Here is a 19,061-nt window from a genome sequence, read left to right as displayed (position 1 = left end):
TTCTGCATGACATCCCTGCGCTGCTGGATAGAAGTGCTGGAGTGGCGCATGGAATGGACTGCTAGTATAAGAGCCAGTCCGATCAGATCCGATCCTTGTTTTGTTTTTTTGCTGACATCCAACCGATTGCCGATCTCAAAGATCAGATCGGGACACCCCTAACTGTATATACAAATGATAAAAACCTAATTAATATTCCCTATTGAAATGTATTTTTTGTCACATTTTAATCAATAAAAATAGAATTTTATTATAAAAACAATAAAAAGAGAATGTAAAGAAATTTCGGCAAAAGTCCCACTAACATTGTAGTACATTTGTGTGCTTTGCCTTTAAATCTTTTCCTGTGGGCTTGTCCCGTTTAGGGTTGCCACAGCGCATGATCCTTTTTCTATATACAGTGGGTACAGAAAGTATTCGGACCCCCTTAAATTTTTCACTCTTTGTTATATTGCAGTCAGGGGTGTTTTTCAGCTGCAGGGACAGGGAGACTGGTTGCAATTGAAAGAAAGATGAATGCAGCCATGTACAGGGATATCCTGGACAAAAACCTTCTCCAGAGTGCTCAGGACCTCAAACTGGGCCAAAGGTTCACCTTCATAAAAGACAATGACCCTAAGCACACAGCTAAAATAACGAAGGAGTGGCTTCAGAACAACTCTGTGACTGTTCTTAAATGGCCCAGTCAGACAATATAACAAAGAGTGAAAAATTTAAGGGGGTCTGAATACTTTCGGTACCCACTGTATATATTTTCCAATCTTCTGCATCCTCCTCTTGAACACCAACTGCCCTCATCTCTTCCCTCACTACATCTATCAATATGCATGCCGTCTATTTGCACAGTCGTCCAATTTCAGTCTGCTAAAAAAAAAAACATTCTGTTTGAGATAAGTTTTCGAATGTTTATGTTCTTAGGCGCCAAAACGCTGTTGTCAAGTAAACAAATGGCTCACTACTTTTTCTTACTTACTTTTCACTAAATTTTCATCGTGTCTGTGATGTGGTCAAAAATTCCTTTGAAAAAAAAAAAAAAAATCAATCGATGCCATTGAGCGATGATCCCTCCTTTCCTCGTGCAATTCCACTCACCTCTTTTCTCTATCCCTGTTTCTCTCGAGGGAATTTTAAAAGCAGGCCAGGCTGGGTTACCTAATCCCATTGCCTCTAAAAAGTTCCTGGGTGCTGCATACATGAGGGTCACCTTGTAGGATCACCCTGACACGCACACGCATGCACGCATACACAGGTCTTGGGATCATTCCAATTTCCTGGCCTCTAAATGGTTACACTTGACTGCTTGGACTCATGGTCTATTTGTAGGCTTCAGATGAATTCCGGGCCATGGAAAATGTTTGCATGCGTATTTGAAAGCCGAAGCATACAGATGATGTAAGTAAGGCATACGGCATTTTTATTTTTCTCCACTCCAAGCACAAAATGATAAATGCAAATCATTAGTAATGTATGCTTATGTGCTTGAGACATTTTTAAACACGACGACTCTGTAAGAGATAATTAGGCATTCCATGTGTTTATGTGACAACTTTAATATTCAAAATGGTTTAAGCCTGTCAACAAATGAATTTGCATATCCATATTTACATATTAACAGCCGCCCCAGCCCTCAAATGCCTGCTCTGCGCTTTTAGAGTCTTAGTCTAAACAGAACCAAGTGCAAATGTCGTGATAAACATTATTTAGTGTTTACATTTCGCTATATAAACCGGCATACATTACATTTATAGCAGCCACTGTCTGGTTCAGTTGTCTATTGTTATAATCTCGTTACCTTTAACAGCGCTTGAGCTAGTGCAGCATATTGTCACCCGTGCTTCTCACCAGTGTCTGTTTCTGCGAGACTGACTGTTTTGCTTTTAACGTTGCGTCCGCCTCTTTGGGCTGCACCCTTGATCCATTACCCTGCGGATACCTCCTCGCCAGTTCTCCTTAAATCGCTTTCCCTTACACCATTTTCACTGTCCAAGTCGGCGGAGTGGACTGTCTGTCACATATAGCGGCAAGTTAGCGGAAAGACAGAGTCTCTTTCTCACTCACAAAGCAGTCCATCTGATCTTGCAGACTGACGGCTGTCGACAAGCGCACACGCATCACATCACACATTTGCCCTATATGGAACCACTTCTCACCATCTCTGCAGTGAGCATCTGCCGAACGGCCAAGACTGCCTGTTTGTAAATGTGAGAGGCGGAGTCAGAGAGAACATTTTAAGGCTTCACTCACTATGACACGGCGGCGCGTAATGATGCGTAGCACACGGTCAGCCAATCAGAAAAATCCTCAGCCTCCGATTTATGAATGAGGCGCCGTGTATGCGATGTCTACGCGTACACGCTTAAAGCGAGAATACTCCGCTGCGGTGATGTAATACAATCACTCTGAGCGGCTAAATAACTAGTGTGGTATGAAAAGAATTACATACAACAAGTGTGAACATTTCAAAATATAGGTGACATATGTGACGCATGAACCTGTAACAGGCAACACGACCTTTTCTTCAAGTGCCACACAAGGACATTCCTAAACCTTCGTGTTTCACTTCAAGGAGCAATAATATTCGGTATTTTATTTAGACATTATTCATAATAATAATTAATTACAAGAATTATTATTATTATTTTTTTTTATTTTTTTTTAAAGGCACGTTGGTCCCAGCTTTAATACCTGCGGATCTGTTGTTTGTGCATTTTAGCAAAACACCTCACACCCCCTCTGTGAAGTCATATCCTCCAACTGCCTGTGTCCAAACAAGGAACTAAGAGCAGCCCATTTGGCTGACACTGTGTACAAGGGAGTCATTTTGCCTTACCGCTATGTAAAAATCATAACTGAAGTGTTTTGTGTGAGGACGGCTGGCAGCGACAGGGAGGGGGAAGCAGGCTTGCGTGTGTGCATTTGTGTACACACCTTTCGATGAAGTCAGTTTCTGGCACATTGCTCCAGCCCCTCAACGGGTTTATATGCTGCCAGTACACTATCGCAGGTTAACAGTGCCCTCTTTGGTCGCACAGTGATGGACATGAAGCTTGTGGGTGGGCATTCACAGGCCGTTGAGCAGGTGTAAACGCAATGAAAGCAAAGCAGCCTCCTAAAATCTGCCATTTTGTTAAACCAACTGAGACAAAAGAGAGAATCGGAAGCAGGTTCCCCTTTTAATTGCGTTGTACTTCATTTCAATTTTTAGTGGTTGAATGGTCTGGCTTGATTATTGATCATCTTAACTGATGTGGGAATGACATGTTCCATTGCAGCTAACATTAAAAAGAGAACATGTATGACGTACAGTTCCATGACACAAACATAAGGCATTGGATTTAATTAACGTTGAGGAACAAAAAGTTACACCTCTGAAAACGGTGAATGAGAGAGGAAAAGTAGATTTACAACAATGTTGCTCAGATGCATGACCTCATCCTGTCTTTCGGCTTCTCTTAGGTTAAGGCTGCCATCTAGAGGCCGCCACAACAACTGCTACTACGGCTCACACCAGATGATGTCATACTTGGAGAAAGAGTGAAAGAGTTAGAGGAGGGGGGGGTTAAGACAGACAGAGAGGCAGGAGAGTGTGTGAGGGAGGGAGAGAAGGTGATGTCATGTTTTTATAGCTTGGTCTTTGTCTAATACAGTTTATTCCACAATGCGGCATCAATCTGATACACGATGTCAGCTGTTTTGTCTTGTAAAGACATACACACAAAAATGATCTCACAAGAAACCTGTGTTCAGTAAAATACACTACATCCCTCTGTCCTTGGCATTTTACACTATTCCACTCTCCCATACACCTGCAGGAATTTCATACCATTCAAGCCAATTGCATTGCATTGAATACACCACTCACAACAGAACATAAACCTTAATGTAATCCATTATCCATTCTGGTCATGACAGGCAATTTCTCTTGTCTACAACCTCAATGAACAATGAGGAAAAGACAGAAGACTGTCGAGGAGAACGAAAAGGGAATCAAACTAATCATTCAGCTTTACCAGCAAGCCGTTACCCGTTAATTACTACTCTGCAGACGTGACAGAAAAACTGGTAGACAATGGAGACAAACAATATTCCCAAATGTTCGGTGAAGGCTGAAACTACTTAACTGCATAAAAGAATACCAACCAAGAAGACTCATGACAGAGAACCAAGAATAGTATGATAACATTCATTGCAGCTCATTGTATTTGTAGAATATTTGGCTACTCTACCCACTTCGGCACAGAGCACTGTCGTGGAGTTGATTGAGGGAGAATGACTTTTCTGTAACATGGCTTGCTGACAGGGCAACACTGCCCTCTTGTGTTTCACAACATAATTACATAAATTCAGAGGCCAATTTAGGTAAAACTCAATTGATTCTACCCTACCAGAAGAATTCTACTTCAGCTTCCAATATTTGTGAAAATAACTATATATAAAAAAATAAAATAAAATAAAAAAAATTATACAGTGGAACAATGTTCCCGGATCAAACTGTTGCCTTGATACAGGCTTTATTAACTGTACAGGCAATGGTTAATGTAAAAATTGTAAAGAGGAGTCGAACTTCAAATTTCCCACCATAATGTGTATGAGTTGATTAGTAGGTTTCACATAATTCTAAAACACCACAGAAACGGTTTCTTACTTGTCATTTTGTATCCACTCGCAGCAAGCTGTCCAGCCATGTATTCCCCATCTGAGTTGTTGTGACTGCAGCCCCACGTTTTCATCCAGATTTTCTGGGTGCCGGGAATCAGACTGGAAAGATATTTAGGAGATCATGAATGGAAAGGCCAAGTACTAAAACAGCTGAATAGCATAAACCGAATTCTTAAAAGGAACAGTTACAAGTATATAGTTAATTTAATTGTGGACATTTCAGTTTGTAACAAAATACTTCACACCTTCATTTAGAGATTATTGTAAACAACACTATGCAAAGACAATAAAGATTTTTATTGTAATTCTAATTAATAATCTGGTCGCTCTAATTCAGGTGTATGAATTTAATGCATTGATGCTTAGTTGTGAAGCACGACGATTAAAAGTCAACACGGGAGTCATTCAAAAATTCCTCCCTTTTGGTGTTCACTTTGAGCTTTTGGTGGCACCATGTGGTGCAGTGTTGTTGTTTTTTGGGGTTTGTTTACATTCAAGATTGTATGTGACATTTACATCCAAGTACTCTAAAAAATTAGGGTAAAAAAAGAATCTTAGTGACAATAAAGCCATTGATTTAGTATACCTGTCAGCTTGGAGCTCCTCGCTGTTCAAAATGTCTTTTTTTTTCCTGGACCTGGGTATGACACTCCTCCTAGCAGACTGCCTCTCATGAGGGGTGGGGTCACTAGGAGACACCATGTCCTCAATGTCGTCAATCGGAGCATCGCAGGCCGAAGGCATGATCTGAAATAAGCAAAATACTTTGCCAGCGAAAGTGCGGATTCACTTTTTACATGGCATGCTGTTGTATAAGTCAACAATAAAGTGGAGCGTCTCAACTGCAGTTTACTTTCAACTGTAGATTCATATAAATTCATTAGTGTTGCTGCTTCGCTCTTGAGCCAGCGCTGTCAACATAACAATCACGTGTGCTCTCACAAGTGGGTCTCTCACACTTCGGAGGTATAAACAGCCAAAATACGGGACCTTTAATATATAAAGAGGGCAGGAATGGGTGAACATACGCCGCATTCTTGCAAATTTGCACTCTCGCGAGTGTGAAAATACCTCAAAATGACAGCCCCCTACGTGAGTAGATGTATTGTTTTAAATATGTTTGTTTTGTCTTTTGGGGAATAAATACTTCATCAATTTAAGTAAACAGCAGCTGATGAAGAAGATATGCGCATTTAAAATATAACAGAAAGTTCTCACACTTTGGGCTTAGGTGTTGTGTTTTAAGGAGCCTATCCCAAGTGACTTTGGCAAGAGGCAGGGTACACCCTGGACCTGGCACCAGCCAATCACAGGGCAATTATAGATAATCAACCATTCCAACCTGCAACATTAAAACCGTGAGGTAGATTGCATTGCATTGATTGCGCACTTTCATGTTTAAAGTTGTTTCATGTTGAAGATTTGAAACATGAAAGTGCGGAAACTATGCAAAAATATCAGAATTTGAGAAGGGAGCTGCTACTTTTTCACGGCACTGTGGAATCTTATGATAAACACCGCCGTGTAGCGCCGAACAACTGTCCTCCCTTAACTTGGCTCGTGAATACACGATGCAGCTGACATGACCACATTGTGGTTCCTAATGCTCACGTGTAAGTGCGCTATGAAGCAGCGGTACCCGTCAAGAAGTATATTTTTTTGCACTGGAGCAAAGAAAGGCGTTTATTTTGACGTTTGGTTGGTCCCTGCTAGCTGTTAGCTGGGTTACTTGAAATGGTGTGTGGCCCACGTGACACCTACTTTAGCCAGATATTCTTGATATACTGCAACATTTTACTCTTACCTCGATTGAAATGTGGCGGTTTGATCACTTCGAGTCGAATTCACAAGCAAGAACAAGTCAAGAGACGTGAAAGTAAGCATTTGTTGCAGCAAAACGGACGCGTCAAAACTCCTTGTCCGCCATGTTTTTCTGACACTACAGTACCGTGAGAGAAGAGGGACAAAATTCCTTTTGGCAAGAAAGAGTCTGTTTGTTTTAACGATAGTCTAATAAAGAAACAGGTACAAAACCATTTTGCTGTTAAATATATGTATGGAGTATAACCCATATAGTAATGGCCGATCCAATATTTATTCTTTTTGTCTTTACGTCCTAAAGACATGCATGGTGCGTTAGTTTAAAACTACAAATTGTCCTTTTGTATGAGCGTTTGTCAAACTATACCTTGCGATTGACAAGCAACCAGGCCATTAGTTATTCATATCGCTCATATTCATAAGAGTATCAAACGGCTTCACAAACCCACAGGTTGTCAAATATTTTTACATGCTGCGGGCCACAATTGGCAAGCAGGCCATAGTTTGGACACCAGTGCTTTATATTACTCTACACTATATGCATTTATTATTTGTAGAAAATGACAAATCGAGCAAACGCAGATTGGAATTTTGATTCTTTTGAAAACTCCAATTGAGCAGAATCTGAAACTCATTACACACAAACCATAAATTGAACAATTCTTGCTCAGTTATATTTCCTTTATTCAAATGTTCAATTACAAAGTCTGACAGTACAAAATAACAAGCCCATTTCAACCCCCCCCCCCCCCCCCCCCCCCATATACAACCCCAATTCCTCATTTCACAGATGTTAAAGGATCAACTGATAAACACACAAAGCAAAATACTAACATCAGACATCACACCAAAAACCGTTCATCCAAATTGGAAGAAGCAAAATAACATATTACAGCTTTTTTTCCTCCACAAATTAGTAGATACAGGCAGCATTAATATTTCGTCTTTTTTTTTTTCGTACACAATTTTGTTTTAGCCATTAACGAAGTACTTCAGTTTAAATTTGTGAATTTTGGAGGAACCAGAACATACAACAGTGCCGTTTCAATTTTTGTTATTCGGAATATTTTCTTTAAGAACAAATAGCATTTGCAACAGTGATCATGAAACTTGTCTCACCTTGTGAAAGCAACAATATAGGCTTAACTTTGCATTACAAAAATATCAAGACTCCTTTGGAAACCCAGGGAAAGGCAATCTTTCCAAAGAGCAGGTCTCAACCTCACAAAATCAGATAAAATGGTGAGACCAGATTCAGAAAAGTTCAGTTTGTATACAGAGTATTAAGGCCACTCTGAAAATAAAAATAAAATGAACTGTGGGAGAGAAAAACAAAAAATAACATTATAAGAGTAAAGTCCAAACTTTAACATGGTCATAAATTTAAAGTATGGCAAATTGTTCACACAAACGCAACTTCCATATGAATCAGGTTATATCGTGAAATATTTATTTAAAACACTTCAACTAAATAGAATAAACCCAACAAAAGAGGTCATTTCAGTTTGTGTTGTTTTTCGGGGGGGAAAGACATAAAACAGTTATGATCAAAACATTCTTCAAATATTAAAATGTTCTCCTGGAAATACAAAGTATTCCAACTATTTTTAATTTTACAACTTTATTTAGGGAATTCTGTGAATGAATTGTCATAGTATTTAATTTTCAGTGTGGCCGTAATACTCTATCGTACTATCCCACAAAAATCAAGAAATGTGGGAATTGTCTTATGTAGCTTTTCATAAGTACTAACAAGAGACACCAGTTTTTTTTTTTTTCCAAATCTAATAAATTGGGGGGGGGGAGACACACAGGTAAATGAGTACTCAACCTAAAATAAAATGAAAAACAAAAAAAAAAGAAAACTTCCCAAAAAGGTAAAAACGGACACACAGTGTCACAGAAGCAAAGCTCGACACTTCAGCAGTGGACAGAAGTCACTGATCCCAGTCCAGTGGAGACAATTATGTCTTGAGCTCACAGTGAGGGCGAGTGAGTGACGGAACACACAATTTGGGGTGAACAAATAAATGACCTTTCGGAAAATCAAACCACACATACGGCACAAAATAACTAATGACTTCGGCGATAAATGTGTCCTTAACAATCAAAGTACTGCGTTTATAAAGATGGGACACAGGTGTAGGAAAGCTTCCCTGCTAATAAGGTAACCTCATTGGCAAAATAAGATATGGTGATTACTACTGTATTGCCAACCAGTGAGAGGTAGCCCATGGTACCTAATGCGCGGATAATGTTTTTTTTTTTAGAAAAATTCTTATCCATCCATTTACACATGGTAGGCTTACACTTGAGCAAGCACGATCTTCTGACTTGAACGCATACGATTGCAACATATCAGGTCGGGATTAAAGTTAACACTAAAAGCAGCAATACGACCTGCAGCCGCAGGTTTGCCGAGTTTCAGATTCAGACATTTGTTTTACCGTCAAGATGTGTCATCAAATATAATGAGCCACTGGGAGCGAGAAGCATCCAATAAGGGATGTTATTTCGACTTTTACATATTTAGATGGTGGTTGAGAAATAGTTCAATGTGTGTTTTTTTTTTTTTTTTTTTTTTTTTTTTTAAATGACCAAGATATTTCGAGTTTATTCTCCAGTTTTAAAATCCATTAATAGTAATCACAACCTAAAAAATACTACTCACCTAGACCGTGTCTTATACAGCCTTGCAGAAAACACCAAGTGGCTCATGTCGCAAAGTGGAAGTGGTCAATTTACTTTTATAGCAGTCAAGAGTTGTGTGACTCTCCTCTGGGACACAAAGTCACGCTGCACTGTGTAGGTCTAGAGCTTACATTTATCAAGTAATTAGTTGCGATAAATAAATTCAAGTTGCATAACTGGCCAAATTTGTCTAAAACAATAAGGTGTGACTTCTCATTAATGGCTATCATAAAACAAATGGGACATTTAAGACTTAGAAATTACTTTGGTATGAGGAAATGCTTTGACTTCTGAAAAGGTTTCGTCCCATTTAATGTACAAATTTACATAAAATATTGAAGTGGCTCGAAGTTCATCTTAATGTGTGCATTTGTTTTGTAGCATAAAACGTATCCCAGCTTCCTTTCACAAGCCAAGTGGTGTCTTCTGAATATGCCTCTCTGACTACGCTGACTGCAATTATTTTGAAAAGGCTGATATTTCTATTGATGCATTTTAAGTACCTAGTATCGCCCCTCAAGCTTTACTGGAGTCCTCGTAGGGTCTGAGACGAGACATCTTCAGCTGAAAATCTGTATTTGTGACACGACGAGTAAACATGTCATTTTGTCTGCCTGGGGACTGGAGGGGAAAAATAGCCCTTCTTGTTGAATTTCCTTGTATTTAGAATTGGCTTGTACTAACTACAAAGTCACAGGCCTCCAAGCTCACCACATCTTCAACTCACTTCAATGCACATGACCGGGATCTGGATCGGCTAGCGCTAGCTGCACAGGAGGTCATCAAGGCCGAGCGAGGGCATCCTATCAAAGTCACAGGTGTCAAATAAGTCGCTGATTCCCTGGTCATCTCCCAATCCTAAAAGGTAGTCTTCTTGCTCCAGCAGAGGAGGCCCCAGGTTCAAGAAGGGCCCCAGCGACGAGGGCATCTGGTCTTCCGTTTGCTGGAGAAGACTGGTGTACGGAGACGAGATGGGCGACAGAGCCGTGACGGACACAGTGGTGGAGGTGCCGGGGGACGGGGTCAGGACGGTGGGCTCTGGAGACCGGGAGGAGGGAAGAAGAAAAAAAAAAATAATAATAAAAAAATAAAAAAAAGATCAGTCATTCATTATCTGTAATCAGTTTGATTGAAGCTAAATACAGACAACATATACAACAAGTTACGTTCTAAAAGGATGTTCATATATTGAATTGTTTGCAAGTTATTTTCCATATTTGTGTTGTTACAATCATTATTGGCTTTGTCAGCTATCGCTGCAATGCCACTGACATGGAAATTGGTTACGTTTCTTGAAACAGCCCTAACGCGCTAAAGATGTCTCCTTAACAACGTTGTCATCTTTAACCTTTAAATCCACTAGACTGTTTCAAGCCTTCTCCAAGTAGTGTTTACACACAAAAAAAAAAATCTTAGGAACAGCGAGAGCACAAGCTAACACGTGTTACCAAACTGTAGTTAAGTATTACCAGAATTTCTCATGTATAATGCACATTTTTCCCCCTCAAAAATTGTCAAGTCAATAATGCGCATCATACATAGGTCTAAGGGAAAATTACTTTTTTTTTTTCATATTTTATAAATTTATGCAGTCATCTAGAGATTATGAAAAAACTGTACACTTTCATTCCAATATGCCACCGCCCCCTAGAGATGAGAAAGGCGTACACTTTCATTCTAATATGCCACTGCCATATGAAAAAGGTGTAGCCTACACTTTCATTCTAATATGCATCTATGTACAGTTGTGCTCATAAGTTTATATACCCTGGCAGATTTTAATCAAACATATGCGTATAACTATTTTCTCATTCACTAAATAAAGGTAGGGCTGTGAACTTTCAAAATAAGAGCAAGTAAATAAAAAGAATTACGTGTTCAAAATAAAGTGCTTATTAACTTCAGAACAATTATTTGAAAAAACTAACAATACATGTATAATACTTCATTTTGATCATATGGGTAGAAGCAAAGTCATACATTGTAAAAATGCATTTTACATAAGTAGAAGGATTTTCCTGAATTTTGGAGGTCAACATTGGAGGTGCATATTATACACGAAAAATTACGGTTAGTACAATCAGGTTTAAGCCTGTTTTTTTGCACAGGCAAACCTTTTGTAAAGCAGGCCCTAAGTGTTTTAACAAGTAGGAAGAGAGACCTCTCTATGAGACCTTAGAACGATATTAGAAACCACCATAACCTTGGTTGTGCACACAAAATTTCTGTGGCAAAATTGACTGCTGTAGAATGCAGAATACTCCTAAAATAAAATGGCTAATCATGCACAGGTATCTTGGCAACACACTGCGTTTTTTCTTTTCTTTTTTTGGAGCAGACCTTGAAGGACTTTGAGGAAAGGAGAGTTCCCATTGATGTCCATGCCGCCATTTTTCACCGGACTACTGTGCTCGTTCTCCTCGTCTGGACATAACAGAACCTCTATAGGACCTCTGGTGCTGGTCAAGTGGATGGATAGACTCTGAGGAAAGGAAGTTTAAATTTAAAACAGCTGAGGTGGATTTTTAGTCAGTAATGCAGCTGAGTGAAGGAAAGACTATTGTAACAACGTACAACATTGCAATACAGCTGTTGTCCACTATTGGCTTTCAACGTGTCCCCTTGTAAACTGCTCTAAAATAGTTTTGCTTGTTTGGTTTATGAAAAGCATGACAAAAAGACAATGTGAAAATTCTTACGGTGTTGCATGTTGAAAAGGTTCACTAAGCCAAGAACCCCATCGATGCATACAGTCGGAACACGTACCTCATCAGGGTCGGTTACTTCTAATTTGGTGTCTGTGGGCGCTTTGACAACAATCACAGTCTGATCCTGAAGGTTTCCCAGCCGTTTGATGTCTTCATAGGTCACATATGCATATGTGGTCAACTGGTCAAAGAATAAAACTTTAGATTGAATGTTAACTTGGACAACTGTAAGGCTAAAACCGACATGGTAGTTAAATGGGTTTTGTGCCCCCGTGCCATCGTGGGTAATACTAAGAAGAAAAAAAAAGAAAAAAAATTCCTATTCTATCCGGATGAGGTCAACACATTGTTAAGTGACCACGCACATGATACAAGCACGTGTTCCTGCAACAAGGCTTCGTACGAGATGCAAGTGCAGACCCGCAGTCCAAGCCCTAAAATAACGTATGACGCATCAGGCGCCTGAAAATTTCAGCTACTAATCGAGGATATTTCTCATTGCCGGGCGACTCGCTCATGTGCCTGGCATCCAGGCTGCATCTCTGGATGAGCTGCTCGAGTCTCTGCTCTTCTTCCACCAGCGCTGAAACCTCTGCCGCCAGTCTTTGTCTCTGGTTCAGCGAGCCCTCAACCTCCAACAGACTGCAGCCCCTGTGGACGCAGAATGGTTTAGAAACAGGAATTGGTGGTGTCGAATATACGCGGCGGGAAAAAGGAACATAAACATCTTACATCCACTGAATGTTGTTCTTTGATTTCTTCTTGATGAGGTGAATGCCCTCAAGTACATTAGTGATGTCATACAATCTTCTTTTCTGCACCTAAAACCACCCAAAAAATAAATAAAAAACACTTGAATGTTTGGTTGGTTAAACTTAATATCTAACACCTATCGACCACATTAGGAACAAATGCACCATATGAGACCAATTACAAAATGCATATTTAATAACTCCCCTCCTTGAGCCGTCACCTTATCGTGGTGGAGGGGTTTGTGTGTCCCAATGATCCTAGGAGCTAAGTTGTCTGGGGCTTTATGCCCCTGGCAGGGTCACTCACGGCAAACAGGTCCTAGGTGAGGGACCAGACGAAGCACGGCTCAAAGACCCTTTATGATGATGACAAAAAATGGACTCTGGTTTCCCTTGCCCGGACGCGGGTCACCGGGGTCCCCCTCTGGAGCCAGGCCTGGAGGTGGGGCTCAAAGGCGAGCGCCTGGTGGCCAGGCCTGCACCCTGGGGGTCCGAACGGGAACAGCCCGAAAGGGTAACGTGGGTCCCCCTTCCCATGGGCTCACCACCTGTGGGAGGGGCCATAGGGGTCGGTCGCAGTGCGAGCTGGGCGGTGGCCGAAGGCGGGGACCTTGGCGAGCCAATCCCCGGCTACAGAAGCTGGCTCTCGGGACGTGGAATGTCACCTCTCTGGCAGGGAAGGAGCCCGAGCTGGTGTGTGAGGTCGAGAGGTTCCGACTAGATATAGTCGGGCTTGTCTCCACACACGGCTTGGGCTCTGGTACCAGCCCTCTCGAGAGGGGTCGGACTCTCTTCCACACTGGAGTTGCCCACGGTGAGAGGCGCCGAGCTAGTGTGGGTATACTTATTGCTCCCCAGCTCGGCGCCTGTATGTTGGGGTTCACCCCGGTGGACGAGAGGGAAGCCTCCCTCCACCTTCAGGTGTTGGAACGGGTCCAGCGGTTCAGAGTACCCACCCTTCTTGGAGTCCTTGGAGGGGGTGCTGAAGAGCGCTCCCGTTGGGGACTCCATCGTTTTGCTGGGGGGACTTCAATGCTCACGTGGGGAAATGACAGTGAGACCTGGAAGGGCGTGATTGGGAGGAGCTTTTTAACCACCTCGGTGGCAAGGCCCCGGGGGTGGATGAGATTTGCCCGGAGTTCCTCAAGGCTCTGGATGTTGTAGGGCTGTCCTGGTTAACACGCCTCTGCAACATCGCGTGGACATTGGGGACAGTGCCTCTGGATTGGCAGACTGGGGTGGTGGTCCCGCCCTTTTAAGAAAGGGGACTGGAGGGTGTGTTCCAACGACAGGGGGATCACACTCCTCAGCCTCCCTGGTAAGGTCTATTCAGGGGTGCTGGAGAGGAGGGTCCACCGGGAAGTTGAATCTTTGATTCAGGAGGAGCAGTGTGGTTTTCGTCCTGGCCGTGGAACAGTGGGCCTCTACACCCCCGGCAGGGTCCTCAAGGGTGCATGAGAGTTCACCCAACCAGTCTACATGTGTTTTGTGGACTTGGAGAAGGCGTTTGACCGTGTCCCTCGGGGGGTCCTGTGGAGGGTGCTTCGGGGGTATGGGGTACCGAACCCTCTGATACGGGCTGTTCGGTCCCTGTACGACCGGAGTCAGAGTTTGGTCCGCATATCCGGCAGTAAGTCGGACTCGTTCCCGGTGAGGGTTGGACTCCGCCATGGCTGCCCTTTGTCACCGATTCTGTTCATAACTTTTATGGACAGAATTTCTAGGCGCAGCCGAGGCGTAGAGGGGGTCCGGTTTGGTGGCCTCAGAATTGCATCTCTGCTTTTTGCAGATGTGGTTCTGTTCGCTTCATCAAGCCGTGACCTCCAATTCTCACTGGAGCGGTTCACAGCAGAGTATGAAGCGGCTGGGATGAGAATCAGCACCTCCAAATGTGAGACCATGGTCCTCAGTTTGAAAAGGGTGGCGTGCCCTCTCCGGGTCGGGAATGAGATCCTGCCCCAAGTGGAGGAGTTCAAGTATCTTGGGGTCTTGTTCACGAGTGAGGGAAGAATGGAACGGGAGATCGACAGGCGGATCGGTGCAGCGTCTGCAGTGATGCGGACTTTGTATCGATCCGTTGTGGTAAAGAAGGAGCTAAGCCGAAAGCACCATGCGAAACACAATTTTATTTTATTTTAATGGGATTCAAATTAAACAGTCAAGCTTTTTCAGAAAAGCATCATCATTAAACAAAACATAACCATAAAGAAATTAATGATGGTTGTTGTTCAGTTATCAGTCATAAAAAAAAAAATAATAATATTTCACAAATGTTGCCAAGGTATGTAAACTTATGAGCGCAACTGTACATACATGCAGTCATACGTACCCCTGTCATATTGGAATGAAAGTGTAGGCTGCACCTTTTTTGTAACTACTGCATGGTTTCGACCGTGCTTAACTGTTTGCATGTCTTTTGCGATACAATGAGCTAATGCGCTCGTGACAACTCCATTTCACTTCGATTTGTTTTATCATAAGACATGGCATCAGAGGAAGCGGACTCTATGATCCGTTGTTACTGCTAGCTATCGTTATATTTCCTTTTTTTTTTTTTTTGGTCACCTATGCGTTACGTGATGTTGTGGCCGGTAGAGAACGTACGATACGGTCAGTCCGCAGCGCCTCGGTTTGAGGCGCAAGGTACCTGCAAAGTTTCTGCGGCAAGGTTTAGGTCCAAAACTCCATCGACAGACTGGGCGAGCAAGTCCACAAACTTCTTTGTTAAGAGGCCCAAGGACGTGTCGTACCGCGTCCTCTCTGGCGGAGACTTGGGCGCTACAATGGAAGAGGAATACAACATACTAAACTCAGACTTTATTATAGATTAGATTTAAACGATAAGCAGGGAGCCATTAAAGATTCAATAAGTTTCTTTTTTTACTTGAGAGCAATCCAATTCTGAATAGCAACAAACACGGACCTATTACCAAGAAAGAAAAAAAACAATCGTGCGGGGATCCTCAGTTAACGATTTGAGTCTGTAATTAACCTATGCTAACGCAGTAGTAAAAGCAATAATTGATAGTAAATATGTAAAAAACATCTAGGCCATACATATTAAACACGTAAATGAAAAACAGTTAAGCAGCATTCTTGTGCCATGTGACGATGTATTCCCATGCAGCTGCGCAAATTAGTTCATTACGTGCCGTTCATAACCTCGAAACCGAAACTCGAAGGATCACAGACCAGTGACTCGACCAGGGTATCGTGGCGCCTTAGTGTCCCGAGAGCTCATCAGGGTGCTGCAGGAAAGGATCCAATTTCACTTCATTTAATCCCCCCCAAAAAATCTTCATTTATTAATGACAAATATATCTTTGTTCATCCATATCTGCTCTTTACCATTACATGACAGAAGGTAGAGACCAGATCGTTATTTCATTATATTTTTGTCCTTTTTGTCAACAGTTTTGTTTGCTGGCGTACCATCAGATGTTGCTAATGTAAAATGGGTGCCATGGCTCAACAAAGGAATAAAAAGAGCCAGACACAATGTACACCACTGGGCATCCTCTAATTCTATATCAACACTGAACATTTATATTGCAACAAGGGGAGCTTAAATGACATTGTTAAATGTATTTTGAATGACACTGAGGTAGCCCAGTGGTGTAGAGACAAAATTTGCCCTGTGACCTGCGCACAAAAAAAAAAAAAAAAAAAAAAAAAAAAAAGTTTTTTAAATTAAAAAACGATTACAGAGGTAGCAGGCATGTGAGCTGGAACGATCAAATCTAATGTTTCCGCAGGTTACCCTGGTGGAAAACAAAAGTAACTCAAATCTCTATTAGACACTACCTTCAGGGGGAGAGAAAAAAAAAAAAAACCTTGCCACTTGTTTTGCAGACAAAGGCATCCCAAAGAAAGAGCAAAATGTTTGTTGTGGTACTTTATATAATGGCCAGTCTCTGCAGTAAGAAAGTGCTTTTTTGGGCTGGCCGCATCGCCACTGTCTGGCTTTTACTTGCCAGAATTGACTGAAATACAACCCAACAATAAAAATCTAAATGAGCTTTGATACCTAGTGCACAAACAGAGAAAGTTTTGTCAAGGAATACAGCGTCATGCATAAAGATTACTGTTATTAAAAAAAAAAAAAATGTAATTTTGTGTTTCGACTCAGCTTTAGCTAGTCTTAAATAGTCTATCAACTTAGGTTCAGTTCCAATTCTGCAACCGACATGCAAAGTCTTACTTTTGGGAGTCTTTAAAAGTGCTCCATTGGCCAACGTAGCGCCCCCTCTGCCTCTTGGGGTCCTCGATGGTTCCGACTGGTACTGGTGGTCTGAATCATCGAGGGCTAGGCGCCTTTTGGCCTACAGGGAGAAGATGGAAGAGAAGGTTTTCAGAAGATACGCGTTACAAAATCTTGTGAAGAATCGCGTGATTCTCATTTCAGTAAACTTAATACTGATTAGTACAACTTGATTTGTTTTTTTTTGTTTGTTTGTTTTGCGCGCGAGCTTCAATGCATTTAATGTCATCATTGAACCTAAAGCATTGTTGGACCGAGTGCCCTTACAAATGCAGGTCTAATTTTTTTTTGCTCAATCTCATTTAACTTCCCTCACGGGGAGGAATAACGCATCGAGTCCAGTTGGTCATGTTTTGCCTTAAACTGTACTTTGTCACTCACGTGTAATATGATAAATATATATTGTCAAGCTTTCCAAAGCCTTCATTGCGGTTAAGGTTATTGTCATTTACAAGGCCTAGTGACTTTTCTGCAAGCCACCAAACTTTTTCCTCCTCCAATCATTGCACTTGTGTTTTGGGGGTGCAGTGCAGTAACGTCGACGTTCCGATGCTGCATCGCCTCAAAAGCTCTCATACAGGAGACATATGGATTTGAAGCACACTTGAAGGCATTTTATTGCGACTAGTCAGTGAGGACTCGGTACTGTGTTGACAGTCTAAATGTCAGCCATTTTATACCAGCTCCCCCTCACCCCGTCTGCTCGTGCCTCTGGCCTCACATACAGATGACGACTTTAGCTCGAGAAAGCAACACTATTGCCCAAAACTATTACAAAATGACCAACACTGAAAAGAAAGCTTAGACTACTTCGTGCGGTTTGTACGTGTTGGGAGTACAGGAAACGTGCAAAGTAGCACTGAGGGCAACAAACTCGACTTGTGAAAAAGCATCATCACGTCGCACTTGAATCAGTCAAGTCGAGCAATAGACTTGTTCAAAACGTTGCAAGTGAGCGTCGAAAAGCAAAGTTCGCCTTTGTTTTGTTTGTCGTCCACCTGCTGAAAATTGCGACTAGCCGTGACAGCTAACTCGTTTTCGAGCCTCAATCCGAGTTGCATCTCGATCGGCGATTTGGACGCTTGTCGACTGGCATCCAAAACTGAGCCCGAGCTAAAAGTGGCCTCGAGAACCACAACCTCAAGTCGAAAACAAACCGAATACACCAAAGGGGTTTCCAAGTGAGCAAACGTGGAGCCCAAAACCACAACCCCCCCCCCCCCTTAAAAAAAAAAAAAAAAAAAAAAAAAAATGAAAAGCCGTAGAAAGCAGCAACTAGGCCACCGCTAACGTTGCTCATCTCTTACCGATGTTTCCATCTGGCTGCGAGGCTCAAGCATCACCAAGTTAGCACTGCGAGCTCCTCGCACACCAGCGGACGTCGTGTGAACGGTGCTACATTTTTGTTTTCTTTTTTCTTTTTTCTAATGCACACTCCTTCGCCTACAAGCCAACAGGGGTCCACTGGGACAACTTGGCTAGTTGCGGTAGTTAGTTAGCTGCCTGGCTAGCAAGCTAGCTGGCAGAACAACAAGCTCGGCTAACCCTTTAGCATGGCTAGCGTCGTGTCGCCTTGCCAAGCTCGTTAGGAAGACACAAAATGCATTCCCCCCAAAAACAACAAAACCCCGTGCTGGCTGCGATGGCAGATTACCGGCGGTCTTCCTAAGGCGGGTCGATGTCCTGCTCCGTTGGCTGCAGCCTGTTGTGGGGTTGTGTAAATGTTGTTTACGGACGGCTCGGACGAGCATACATTTGACGTCTGGGGAACGTTGCGAGGCGGCGGTGTCGTTATGATTTGGATATAAGTCGCGTTGGCCTGAGCGGGGTTCAAGTGATCCGAGAGCGCTGTCAAAATGATATTATTGTCCAGATGAGAGCCCCCGACGCCCGCTAAAATCACTTTGTCCGGAGCCGAAGAGATCCCTCTTCTCATCTTGTTCTCGGGTAGCCCCCCTTTTTTTTTCCCCCAGTTCCGTCTCGACACTTTCGAGCCGCTCGTGTTGCTAATCCACCGCGAGAGTGACAAAAATAATCAGACCGAAGCAAAGATGAACGTCTGAATCATCGACTTTTGCAAAGTATTGGTCCTCGTGTGCGTGCATTTAGGCAGATGCGACGGATGAAAAAGTAGCGCAAGTCTCGTTCGGCTCGTCGAGAAGTGGCTTC

The 19,061-nt window shown here is 42.4% G+C and overlaps 2 protein-coding genes across 4 annotated transcripts in view; both read right to left on the bottom strand.

Annotated features, from left to right (window-relative positions):
• Positions 1 to 6,596, bottom strand: part of cdkal1 (CDK5 regulatory subunit associated protein 1-like 1) — a 212,621-nt gene extending 206,025 nt beyond the window's left edge. The window contains 3 exon segments of the mRNA XM_061675218.1: positions 4,646 to 4,758; positions 5,246 to 5,406; positions 6,464 to 6,596. Of these exon segments, the coding sequence (XP_061531202.1) occupies positions 4,646 to 4,758; positions 5,246 to 5,403 (271 nt within the window). The 5' untranslated portion in view covers positions 5,404 to 5,406; positions 6,464 to 6,596.
• A 585-nt stretch (positions 6,597 to 7,181) lies between these two features.
• LOC133401803 (transcription factor E2F3-like) lies at positions 7,182 to 19,061 on the bottom strand. 3 transcript variants are annotated; one of them, XM_061675215.1, is made up of 8 exons: positions 18,547 to 19,061; positions 16,833 to 16,953; positions 15,279 to 15,409; positions 12,612 to 12,700; positions 12,372 to 12,530; positions 11,938 to 12,052; positions 11,512 to 11,653; positions 7,182 to 10,209 (listed from the first exon to the last, which is right to left on the bottom strand). In XM_061675215.1, exons 1-8 carry the CDS (start codon positions 18,826 to 18,828, stop codon positions 9,935 to 9,937), a joined length of 1,314 nt encoding a protein of 437 aa, XP_061531199.1. In that variant the 5' UTR covers positions 18,829 to 19,061; the 3' UTR covers positions 7,182 to 9,934. The 3 variants fall into 3 exon arrangements, with proteins under 3 accessions (XP_061531199.1, XP_061531201.1, XP_061531200.1); XM_061675217.1 differs by lacking the exon at positions 18,547 to 19,061 and adding an exon at positions 18,200 to 18,416 and having other exon boundaries at positions 7,183 to 10,209; XM_061675216.1 differs by lacking the exon at positions 18,547 to 19,061 and adding an exon at positions 17,891 to 18,073 and having other exon boundaries at positions 7,183 to 10,209.

This window comes from Phycodurus eques, chromosome 4, assembly GCF_024500275.1.
Source record: "Phycodurus eques isolate BA_2022a chromosome 4, UOR_Pequ_1.1, whole genome shotgun sequence".
Classification (NCBI taxonomy): domain Eukaryota; kingdom Metazoa; phylum Chordata; class Actinopteri; order Syngnathiformes; family Syngnathidae; genus Phycodurus; species Phycodurus eques.
This window is presented reverse-complemented; position numbering and strand designations above follow the sequence as displayed.